This window comes from Micropterus salmoides, unplaced genomic scaffold, assembly GCF_014851395.1.
Source record: "Micropterus salmoides isolate LMB-PRFRI ecotype aquatic unplaced genomic scaffold, ASM1485139v1 Ms_hic_scaffold_2406, whole genome shotgun sequence".
NCBI classification, from domain to species: Eukaryota; Metazoa; Chordata; class Actinopteri; order Centrarchiformes; family Centrarchidae; genus Micropterus; species Micropterus salmoides.
Window position 1 is genome coordinate 1 of NW_024041603.1, and position 12,660 is coordinate 12,660.

Here is a 12,660-nt window from a genome sequence, read left to right on the forward strand (position 1 = left end):
ATTTTTTCTGACAGTGTGAACAGGTCACGCAGACCTGATCTGTTCCAGTTCGGATTTGAGCCACTTTCATATGTGGTCCAAATCAGATCCAAGTCTGATTGTTTGAAATCCGACCTCATCTGGACGTCAGATCGAAGTTCATGTGATCTAAAGCGACCGTGACCACAGTTCTGCTCTAGGTGGAGCGGCGGTGAACGAAAAGATCCACAAAAACCAGAATTAAAATCCGTGTTTGGTTTGTTTTTCATTATTTTCTTTAAAAACCAAATCAGAAAAACCAAAAACACAGAAACAGAAAATTCAAAAATGTGCAGTTTCACTGTATTGGTGGGGTCCGGGGGGGTCCGGGAACCAGTCAGTATCTGGTGTGACCACCATTTGCCTCAGGGAGCGTGCCGACTGCACGCTCCCTCAAAACTTGCAACATCTGTGGCGTTGTGCTGTGTGATGGAACTGCACATTTTGGAGTGGCCTTTTATTGTGACCAGCCTAATGCCTTTTTTGTGGCCGGCCTAATTGTGGCCAGCCCTAAGGCCTTTTATTGTGGCCGGCCTAAGGCCTTTTATTGTGGCCAGCCTAATTTTGGCCAGCCTAGGCCTTTTGTTGTGGCCAGCCTAGGGCCTTTTGTTGTGGCCAGCCTAAGGCACACCTGTGCAATCCCCATGCTGTCTGATCAGCATCTTGATATGCCACACCTGTGAGGTGGATGGATTATCTGGGCAAAGGAGAAGTGCTCACTAACACAGATTGTGGCAGATTTGTGAACAATATTTGAGAGAATAGGCCTTTTGTGTACACAGAGAAAGTCTTAGATCTTTGAGTTCAGCTCATGAATGGGGACAAAAACAAAAGTGTTGCCTTTGTAATTTTGATCAGTGTTTGAATCTGTGTTGATAAATTGTTTGAAATAAGATGCTTGCCTTTGGTGTGGGAGACCTGGGTTTTATTCCCACTGTGAGACGTCCACCATTGTGTTCCTGAGCAAGACACTTAACCCCTAGTTGCTGCAGAGTGTGCGACCTCTGACATGTATAGCAATTGTAAGTCGCTTTGGATAAAAGCGTCAGCTAAATGAATAATGTAAAAAATGATCCAGATCTCCATCAAAACCTTTAAACAAGGTTCAGCTCTGCCATGTTTTTGTTTGTGTTTGTTCAGAGCGAGGCGGCAGGTGAGCCGGACACCGGCGATCACCTGAGCGTGTCGCCGAGCTGCCAGAGAGAGCGGGACAGGAAGTACAGATGCAAATTTGATAGAGGTGGTCGATCTGTTGGACGAGACGGACTGACGGACAACTCGTCTGACGAGGAGCGAGTCGTCACCAAGACAACCGGCGTCCTCCCCGTCACTGACGTACGAAAAGATCCTTTTCAAAAACACATAAATATTCAGAATATAAATGAAACAATAATTTAAGAAATTATAGAAACTCAACTTTTTCTCCCTATTTAATTTTAGAACCGAGGAGTTTATTTTTATTTCATTGTAAAAATATTTTTTGATGTTATGAGAGAAAAGTGATAATAAATAAAAAGGTTTTGATTGTGTGTAAATATGAATGTGATGTTAAGAGCGAGCTGTGATTGGACACAGACCAACGTGTCATCATGGCGTCTCTTGTATTTGTGCCAGGCGGCTCTTGACGAGGTTCTGAGCGTTGACGTGGAGACGGTGGAGGAGGAGAGCGGTCAGCTGAAGGCGGCTCAGAGGACGCAGCCAAGCATCCCAGAGTAAGACCTGATTCACTTCCTGTCTGATCAGCCTGAGGTCATCATGACATCACTGAAATGGTTGTGTCTGTGGCGCTGCCTGAAAATCCGTTTTATTTTGTTTGTTCGTTATGTTCAGTTCATCGGTACCTAAAAAACGAAGAGGGATGTTTTTGAACAGATACCGATTTTGATATTTGAGGATTTTAAAATCCGATAATCTCCTTTTTTTTTTTTTTTTGTCAGAAACACAAAATCGTAAACAAAGAGTATCTCTAACGTGTGTTAACACGACGTCATTCAGTTAAAAAATAAACGTTGCAGCTGATCATGTCAGCTTTGTGGTGGATTTGTGCTGCAGAGCGCCCTCTGGTGGCCAAACTACACATGGATAACACTCAGAACGTGATTAAAAGGATCTGTCTCCTTGTTCCTTTCATTTATCTGCTGTTATAAACACAGATACCGTTTGATCTTCACTTAGCTCACATCGGTACCATCTCTCTGTTGGAACTTGTATTTGAACGTCACCGTCTCGCACTGAAGTGCAACTTCACTTTCAATTTCACTTCACATTTTAACATGTCCCTTTTTTCTTTATCCAGTTTCCAGCTGCCGTCACATTTATCCTGCTTTTGTACATTTTTGTTTTGCTGTTTGTTGCAGTTAATCGACAGTTTAATTGCACAAAATATAGATGCATCTAAACTGGTGCCGGGCAACGATTAAAATCTTTAATGGCAATTAATCTCATGGTTATGCCCAAAATGGAATGATGAATCCTAAAGTAGTGCTTTGGCACTTTTAATTTAAGTGTACTGCTGTATACACTAAAGTGCAGTAACATATGGTTTGCTTTAAACAGATTTTTCCCTTTACACAGCAGCTATAAAATATTTCCTGTAAATCTGAACTTAAACATCAATGTGATCAAATCAAAAGTTAAACCGATGCTGTCGGGCCTTACCTTTTATCCAGTCTGCTGAAGCCCCCCAGCTAATCATTCAATTCAGAGTAACAGTCACTTATAGAAACACCTGATCAGACAGACAGCAGTTTGTAGCTGATCAGCCTCATTAAAACGCCTCGATAATTTATTTTATTTTGAGGTTTTCCTGCTGCTGTGCAAACATTTTGTTATTTCAGAAAATATACATTAATACTGATCCTGTTCTGAATGTAATAACTAAGTGTTGATAAGAGTACTCGCCCTGACCTTTGACCTCTTCTCACTGTTATAATTTGAAAAGTGAAGAGATTAAAGTTTGAGTTCATTATTTTTATCTCTTAATGATTTTAATGAGAAAGTTTTAAAGCCAGCGTTTGAAACTGTCTCATGGCTCATAAATATTTAAGTCAAAGAGCAAATCAGGGTGACGGAGTTCAGTAAAACACAGGTGAGGTGAGGGGACACAGGTGAGGTGTGGGGACACACGGGTGAGGTGAGGGGACACAGGTGAGGGGACACAGGTGAGGTGAGGGGACACACAGGTGAGGGGACACAGGTGAGGTGAGGACACACACAGGTGAGGACACACAGGTGAGGTGAGGGGACACAGGTGAGGACACACAGGTGAGGTGAGGGGACACAGGTGAGGATAAACTGCCACGTTGTCTGTTTTCTGTGAACAGAAGCAGTCCAGGTGTGAAGAAGGTGGTCGTTCCTCGGAGCGTCACAGCCGCCTTCAAACTTCTCAGTTCAGTCATGAACACCAAAAAGTATCCAAAGACAGTTCTGCTGAAGCAGGTAAGAAGCTACAGGATGCAAATACATCCATGCATGGACGCTTTGACTAAAGGGAAACAACGGGCTCAAGTTGCCGACACAGCCGGTACAAAAGAAGCCGTGAGGTCTCCCTTCGGTCTGTGGATAACCGTTTTGAAGCCTCCATTTTGGCCGTCGCCATCTTGGTTTTTAGAAACAAGGCGTGACCATATTTGGACAAGAGGGTGGAGCTAGCTAGCTTGGTAGCAAGGTGCGTCTGTAATTCACGTTAGCTGTGATGTTAGCTGGGATGTTAGCTGGGATGCTAATTTTAGCTAGTGACAAACAGGCTTAAAACAAAACGTACTTCCTGAAAATGAGCAGCCGACTCCTGATAAGCTTTTCAGCGGCACTAGTTAGATGTACACAGAACAGCGGATACGAGTTGCCTCTGTCCTGATTGACAGGTCGCCAAATCAGCTTGTAGCCCCGCCCTAAAGCCTCCCCTGCTTCCTGGTCTCTGTTCCTCTAAATGGGACCATAATTTACTAAATGAACATCATGCTGTGTTGAAGAAGACTTGAAACTAGCGACTGAGACCAGAAACTCATCAGGAAAGTGTTTACTGAGGGAATAAATCAGCAGAGAAGCAGAAACATTTTCTCACAGACTTCTATACAATCACACTTCTTTCTGCAGGAGTCGCCCCCTGCTGGCCGCTAGAGAGGACGCAGGTTTAAGTCGCCCCCTGCTGGCTGCTAGAGAGGACGCAGGTTTAAGTCGCCCCCTGCTGGCCGTTAGAGAGGACGCAGGTTTAAGTCGCCCCCTGCTGGCCGCTAGAGAGGACGCAGGTTTAAGTCGCCCCCTGCTGGCTGTTAGAGAGGACGCAGGTTTAAGTCGCCCCCTGCTGGCTGTTAGAGAGGACGCAGGTTTAAGTCGCCCCCTGCTGGCTGCTAGAGAGGACGCAGGTTTAAGTCGCCCCCTGCTGGCTGTTAGAGAGGACGCAGGTTTAAGTCGCCCCCTGCTGGCTGCTAGAGAGGACGCAGGTTTAAGTCGCCCCCTGCTGGCTGTTAGAGAGGACGCAGGTTTAAGTCGCCCCCTGCTGGCTGCTAGAGAGGACGCAGGTTTAAGGCGCCCCCTGCTGGCTGTTAGAGAGGACGCAGGTTTAAGTCGCCCCCTGCTGGCCGCTAGAGAGGACGCAGGTTTAAGTCGCCCCCTGCAGGCTGCTAGAGAGGACGCAGGTTTAAGTCGCCCCCTGCTGGCCGCTAGAGAGGACGCAGGTTTAAGTCGCCCCCTGCGGGCTGCTAGAGAGGACGCAGGTTTAAGGCGCCCCCTGCTGGCTGCTAGAGAGGACGCAGGTTTAAGTCGCCCCCTGCTGGCTGCTAGAGAGGACGCAGGTTTAAGTCGCCCCCCCTGCTGGCTGCTAGAGAGGACGCAGGTTTAAGTCGCCCCCTGCTGGCTGCTAGAGAGGACGCAGGTTTAAGTCGCCCCCTGCTGGCTGTTAGAGAGGACGCAGGTTTAAGTCGCCCCATGCTGGCTGTTAGAGAGGACGCAGGTTTAAGTCGCCCCCTGCTGGCTGCTAGAGAGGACGCAGGTTTAAGTCGCCCCCTGCTGGCCGCTAGAGAGGACGCAGGTTTAAGTCGCCCCCTGCTGGCTGTTAGAGAGGACGCAGGTTTAAGTCGCCCCCTGCTGGCTGCTAGAGAGGACGCAGGTTTAAGGCGCCCCCTGCTGGCCGCTAGAGAGGACGCAGGTTTAAGTCGCCCCCTGCTGGCTGTTAGAGAGGACGCAGGTTTAAGTCGCCCCCTGCTGGCTGCTAGAGAGGACGCAGGTTTAAGTCGCCCCCTGCGGGCTGCTGGAGAGGACGCAGGTTTAAGGCTTCACTTTCAGACCTGGAGGTTCCTGTTTGGTTGTAGCACACAGCATAACTCAGTGGCTGTATTTGATACCGCCTACTATACTATTAGTACGTACTGATTTGGCCCATATGTAGTATGCAAACAAAAGCAAAATCTGCAGTATGGCAAAAATGCTCGGATGGCGTACTGATTCGGGAAAATCTCCAGTATGCCTTGGACCAGTCTACCTCGCGTACTGTGGCCCATAATGTAAAGCGCTAGAACTGTAACAACAACAGAACTTGTTTTACAATTTTCAAATGCTGTTTCATCACTAAATCCACTTCTAACAAGTTTGGAAGCGAGAAATCAACTGTGTAGATTTTAAATATCAGCAGTTTTAGGGAAATTGTTGGCGAATCGAGAATGTGCTTGAACATTTTCGGTGTTCAGAAGCTCCGCAAATGCAGCGGGGGAAGCTAACGAGCCGGCCCGCGGGGCAACAACGTGAGAGTACAGATCTGCAGCTGTGAGACAGTTTAAATCTTCGTACCGGTGTTATTCTGTCATTACAGTCTGAGTAATGTTGAAACGTTAAATAAAGAGACATCTGGCTCGTGATGGGCAGGCTTGTGTAAGGTAGAAGCACTTTGATACAAAAATAAACAACAATAGCAGTATGAAAGGGGACTGTTTATTATCATTAATCTAAATAGACCTTACATTGTTGTGTTTTAGTACTTTCTTTTTATTTGCTTTTATCTTATATAATTCTTATTTATGCACCAATATACCGAAGCAAACATCTGCTACAGATCTCTGTCTGTACTCTGATTGGTTTTTTCATTACTAAATGCCTTTTAAAAATATGTTATTTAAAGAAGAATAAATTCACAGTACACACACAGTAATCAAATTTAATATTCTGTTTTACAGCAGCAAAGTAACAATATGAAATCAGTGTCTCACTGGAAACAGCTCCACTTACTTCCAGTAACGGGCGGAGTTACGGTCACCTGGTGAAATCTGCTCTCCGCTCACTGAGCCCCTCCCCTCCTGTCTCAGCTGCAGCGTGGAGGCTCGCTCTTCTATTGGCTACTGAAAATGATTGTTCAGGCCTTTAACTGTGAGCCGGTTTGGTAAGCTGTCTTTGTGTTTCAGGCTCACAAGGAGATCCAGACTCTGCAGAACGAGGCGGCGAGACTGAAGAGTCTGAAGATCTGTCTGAACCAGCAGAGGAACGCCTACATCAGAGAGATCGCCCGAAGATCAGGTGAGGAGGAGGAGGAGGATGAAGCTGTAGGAGTCTCACGTCAGCTAAAACCCAGGTGAGATTTAACCCGAGCTGTTTGTGTCTGCAGGTAAAAGTGAGCGGAGGATCATGAGGACGCTGCAGCACCCGGCATCCAAACAGAAGAAGGTGGGGAAGCGGGAGAGACACCGTGCAGCCAATCACGTGCCGGCAGGAGACACGATCGATGATGACATTGTAATCATATCCTCCGACCTGCCGCAGCAAACTCCACAAGCTCCTCCCACTCTTGTTTCTGCCCCGCCCACCACCACACCTTCAGCCACACCTGTCCAAACACCGGTCCAGCAGCCTCAGAACAACAGTCAGAAGGTCTTGCAGGTGACTCCTCCCGGTGCATCCCCCAATGCATTAGCGGGGAGGGACAGGCCGAGGACTATCCCCAACATCCTGTCCCGCAGTAAGAATCCAGCTCCGCTGTCGCCCCTGCTCACAAAGACTCACAGCGAGGGTAAGTCTGGAGGAGGACTGAACTGGAGATGTAGTGATTGATTATTGATCTGGTGACAACAGGTCTTGACAACACCTGACGCTAACTGACCAACTAACTAACTTTGAATTGCCCCTGGAGGTTGTTCCACTGGTGTGTGAATGGTGAATGCGATGGAGTGTAACAGCGATTTGAGTGGGTGCAAAGACCAGAAAGGCGCTGTACAAATACAGAACATTTACTAATTAACTCTCTGACTAACTGACCCACTAATGTATAATTTATACTTCTGCATCGAATCGACGGCGTAGCCTCTGCCTTAAGCTCTGTGATTGGTCGGCTGGCTAGCCTCGCAATGCCTCTGAGCCGACAGGAAGTGCTTAGGAGTAAATTTTACTGGCCAATCCTGCGGCTGGAACACGGAGGATCGATATATTTGAGCATCACAACTGGAGCGAAAGGACTCGTTTCACTATCACACTGTGATCCATTCGGTCGAGAACATTTGAAAAGGCTACACAAGCCGCACGTTCACAATTTTACTGCCATTCACGTTAGCGGAGCGCTAAACCAGAAGTTAGCCTGCTCGGCTGGCAACAGTCAACACAGTGGACGCTGTAGCGCCAACGCCAGCTAGCGTTTGTCACTGCAGAATGATGGAGACACCAGTGCACAAGTACAAAACGTGCGTAGCAACACACGTAGGAGTAAAAATCAAGCTTAACCAACTTACATTTATTCATTTAGCTGACGTTCTTATCCAAAGCAACTTATAGTTAGAGGTCGCACGCCTCTGGAGCAACAAGGGGTTAAGTGTCTTGCTCAGGGACACAATGGTGGATGGGTCACAGTAGGGGGTTGAACCCGGGTCTCTCACACCAAAGGCAGGCATCGTATCCATTGCGCCATCACCACCCCTTACTGTTGTCTTTGTGTTGATTTCTTTCATGTCTTCTTTTGTTTTTCTAGAGTTGCCTTCTTTTCAGGCTTTGGTTCCGGCTGATGTTCTATCCCTTGTCAGCGCCACATTGCCAGGGCAGCCGGTCCTGACCCTGAGCCCGATAATGACTGGGCCGACGGTTCTACAGACGTCTCCTACACCAGGTACTGACCGCTCACTGTCACTCTGTTTCCACCCTGCTTCAACATCCTCTTATTTTGAAGTAAAACATGTTCTTCCTGTCTGTAGGCTTGGCCTCAGTCACCCTCAACTTCCCCAGTCTGACCAATCAGCAGATCCATCTCACCTCACTGCCCCACCCCCCAACCGGTAAGAACTGCAGTAGCTCCGCCCCCCACAATGTCACTAACCTCTCGGGTAACTAAACCAACTACATAACCATTGTCACGCGTAACAAAACTCACCTCACAGGTAAATAAACTAACCAACCAACCAACCAAATGAAAAAAAGCTGGCTCCTCTTTATAGAATTTTGGGATTTATTTTAATAAGCTATTTATCATTAGAGGAGTTGTACTTTGTGCCCGTCCTTGGGATGTAGTTTGACCCTTGCTAACCAACGAAACCAATGTCACAGTAACTGAATTAACCTAATAGCTAAACACTAACATCAGATGTTACTTAACGAATTAACTAAACATTCTCACAGTTAACTGAACTAACTGACCAATCTCCCTTGTAACTAAACTAATTAACTACCCGACAAACGATACACTATAACCTCACATTTCTAAACCAATGAAGTCCTGAACTAACTAACCAACTTTATGCCTAATGAAGCTGTCTAGCCAATGAACTTACTAATCTTAACGGATTGTCTAACTTAACTTACGGACACAATAGCTAACTAAGTTTGAGCTCAACTAACTGATCATTTAACTGAATTACTTGACGACTGAATGACCCACTAACAGACCCATCGCAAACTTGCTCACTAACTCACCAACTAACTCACTAACTCACCAACTGACCAGCTGACTGACTCACCAACTAACTGACTGACTTACCAACTAACTGACTAACTCACCAACTAACTCACCAACTGACCAGCTGACTTACTCACCAACTAACTGTCTGACTTACCAACTAACTGTCTGACTCACCAAATAACTGACTAACTTACCAACTAACTAGCGGACTAACTTACCAACTAACTAGCGGACTAACTCACCAACTAACTCGCTACCTCACCCACTGACTCACCAGCTAACTCGCTAACTCACCAACTAACTAGTGGACTAACTTACCAATTAACTGACTCACCAACTAACTAGCGGACTAACTCACCAACTAACTAGCGGACTAACTCACCAACTAACTAGTGGACTAACTCACCAACTAACTAGCGGACTAACTCACCAACTAACTAGCGGACTAACTCACCAACTAACTAGCGGACTAACTCACCAACTAACTAGCGGACTAACTCACCAACTAACTAGCGGACTAACTCACCAACTAACTAGCGGACTAACTAACTAACTGACGGACTCACCAACTAACTGACTTACTGACCAAATATTGGCTGACTAACTCATTAACTTGTTTTCTGATCTCATGATTAAAATATTTTACATCAGCTGATTTTTTTTTATCGTTTACAGCCTCAAACCTCAACAGTCTGCTGCCGGTTCAACCATCGACTCCACAACAACAAACACAACCAAAACAACAACAGCAACCACAACAACAACTACAACAACCACCCCCTCCTCCCCAGCTGCAGCAGCAGCAGGAGGTCCTAGCAGGTCAGACTCCTGCTCCGGTGGTCTCTGGATCTGATCTTGTCTCAGACCAGATCAAAGACCAGCACCAGCCTCCGTCCCAGGCTGGCACCAAGCTGGAGTCCCCCCCCTCCTCCTCGTCTCCACCCTCTACTCACGGCTCGTCGTCCTCGCCGTGCCCAGATCCGAGCATTGGTCGTCGGGTCACAGCGGCGGGGCCTCTGAGGGCGGAGACCAGACAGGACGCTGACCACGAGAGTCTGACCTCCCTCCTCAACGAGATCGTCTTCCTTAACCAGCAGACTGTCGCCACGCTGAAACCATCCTCTGAGGCGGGGCAATTGGAGGAAGCTGCCGCGGTGAGCGGAGCGGAGGAGCAGGGACACGCCCCCCACAGCCCCTGGCTCCTGCAACTGGACTCGGACTCTGATGACGCTCTTTCCACGGAGATGACACAGAGCGAACCCCAGCCTGGACCTGCCAATGGTAAAGGTGGCGCACTGGCTCCGCCCCCTCTGCTGCAGATGAAGGTGGGCGGGGCCAAGGTGACGGTTCCCGCCAGCAGTGATGGAGCAGCAGGAGGGGAAGGAGAAGGAATAGGGAGAGGGGCGAAGAGAGGGGGAGGAGTGGCCTGGAGGCCGATGCCGAGGCTGGTTCCCCTGGGGCTGAGAGGAAACCCACCCAGCTGACTGATGATGTCACAGCGGGCTGCGAATCAGCTGACGTCACCGAGCACGTGACTCTGATGACGTCGCAGCTGACCTCATTGGTCATCTGCAGGCAGCTCTCTGATTGGCTGTTTGAGTTCTGCCTCTTTCCTGAGAAGTTTTCCACATTTGAGTTTGTGTCAAATCATTTCCTTCGAAACAGAAACACATGACACCCGAGGGCCAATCAGAAGCCCTGCTGTTGCCTTTCCTCCATGTTTACAGACGATCAGAGATTATGTTCAGAAAAGCCTTTTATTTATTTAAAGAAAATAAAAACACCAGCGAGCTCCAGGATTGGTTGTTTCTTTCAGACGGCCAACCGACGACGTGAGCTGGACGCTTGTTGTTTTATTTGTCTATTTCCTGCTTTTTTACTTAAGTATTACGACACTATTCCTGACACAGCACTCCCAGGTTTTATTTACTTGGTCATTTCTCTGAACGGAAACTCTTCAGCTCCGTCCTCTCAGCTTTCAGTCGACGCTCCGTCTGAAGGCGGCGGCGTCCAGCCGTTCCCGTAGGAAGATTGATTGTCACCAGAAGAAATTTGAGTCCCGTGTTGTCAGTCATAAGCTACCTTTTATTAACATGCTGTTTTTTAGTGCGTCACAGGCGCCAATTTCAAGAACAAAGTCTGAAACACTACAAGACCGTAATCGCACAGTTTTTCAGGCGGTCACAGTATTTCAAGAGTAAAATCAGTCCGTAAGCGTCTCAACAAAATCATCTTTCTTTTACCCGTAGACTGTCACCGCGTGCAAACCATAGCTGGATGTCAAAAAATTTGTGAAAAAAGTCTTCGCATTTGACGAAATCATGGCTTTTTTTCCCTCAAAATGTTGTTTTTTTCCTGACATGTGACCCCGACACTCACAGCTGTGCATGTGGACGGCCGACAACACGACGCTGCGTTTTTACATTTGGAGGATTTGAAAGATTAAAGTGGTTTGAGTTTCCTGGCAGGACGTCGTCGACACTCGGCTCGTGTTTGGCTTGATTTTTAAAATGAAATAAGGAATCTTTGGGAGAATAAACAGAACCTGAAGTTCAGTCGGGGGTAGAAGAGTTCAGTTCTTTTTATTTAAAACAATAGAAACACTAAGAAGACGGCAGCTTGTGTCTCACCTGGACTCACCTGTACATGCTCAGTGTTTTAAAGCAGCAGTTAGAAGTGCTGTTGGACGAAGCTGCTTCTCTCTGTATCCAGTTGTGTTGATGTTTGTACAGTGTACAGTCGTTCTGCTGAGTTTGTTTTTCCTAAATTTGTATTTTTGTACGTGTTTAAGAACCTCTGATGTAAATAATTGTTGCCCGAAAGGCCTGAAGATGCCTCGCGATATAACACACTAAATAAAGTTTGAAAATGGACTTCGGACTCCTGGTGTGGTTTGTAGACGATTCAGTTAGTCCAAGACTTAGTGTTGTTATAATTTGACCTTTTTAACTTTTTGAACTGTATTAACCAAGAGATGAAAGATTAATCTTAATAATGACCAGTGACAGTGACAGACAGAAAGAGTTTGTTCTTTTAAATCAAAGACTTTTTACTAAATTAAATTTAAGGCTTCAGCTTGTTTTTATTTTCTAACTCTTTAAATGTCTTTTTCTTTTTCTTTTGTTGCTTCATGTTTAAAACACTTTGGATTGCCTTGTTGTTAAACCCGCCTCCTGCCGCCGGGCGGCGCTGCTGCGTCACTTTGCGGTCACTGCAGCGTGGAGGCGTCAGAGCAGCGTCAATCTGAGTCACGCACGACGACACCGGAAGTGAGGAGTCTTTACCGTCAAAGTAAAAGCAAGGTACTGGCAAACACAAAGGCTGCTTGCCTGCCTTTGTGTTTGCCAGTACCTTGCTGTTGTGGAAGTACAGAGATAATTTACTGAAGTTAAAGTAATTATATAATAATTAGTATATACAAGTCCTGCATTCAACATGTACTGCTGTGAAAGTACTTGTGTAGCATCAAAATAATATTCTCAAGTATTAAATTGTACTGAAGAAAGCAAAAATATGGTGGAATAAAATTTCAGTGTTTACATACAGATTATATTATTGGATTATTATAACTGTTAATGTTATTTATTTACATTTAAAACAAAATGATTTGTACAGAACAGGAAGAAATAAACATCGACCCTACCGCACTGAAATCACGTAACTAACTACAGCTGTAGGTAAACGTAGAGGAAATGTATGGTATTTAAGTCTTACTGATGAACTGCACCTTGTAGTGTAATATACCCTCAATATATTGGGAATATTACACTACACTATTT

At 46.3% G+C, this 12,660-nt stretch overlaps 1 protein-coding gene across 1 annotated transcript; it reads left to right on the forward strand.

Annotated features, from left to right (window-relative positions):
* Positions 1-1,158: 1,158 nt before the first annotated feature.
* On the forward strand, positions 1,159-11,754 carry LOC119918778 (proline-rich protein 36-like; the record flags this gene model as incomplete). The annotated part of the gene is made up of 8 exons (XM_038739468.1): positions 1,159-1,353; positions 1,633-1,730; positions 3,342-3,456; positions 6,411-6,522; positions 6,611-7,012; positions 7,961-8,095; positions 8,181-8,261; positions 9,557-11,754. Coding segments are annotated over 8 exons (1,947 nt in total), but the record flags the coding sequence as incomplete, so codon positions are not given.
* Between the last annotated feature and the right edge of the window lie 906 nt (positions 11,755-12,660).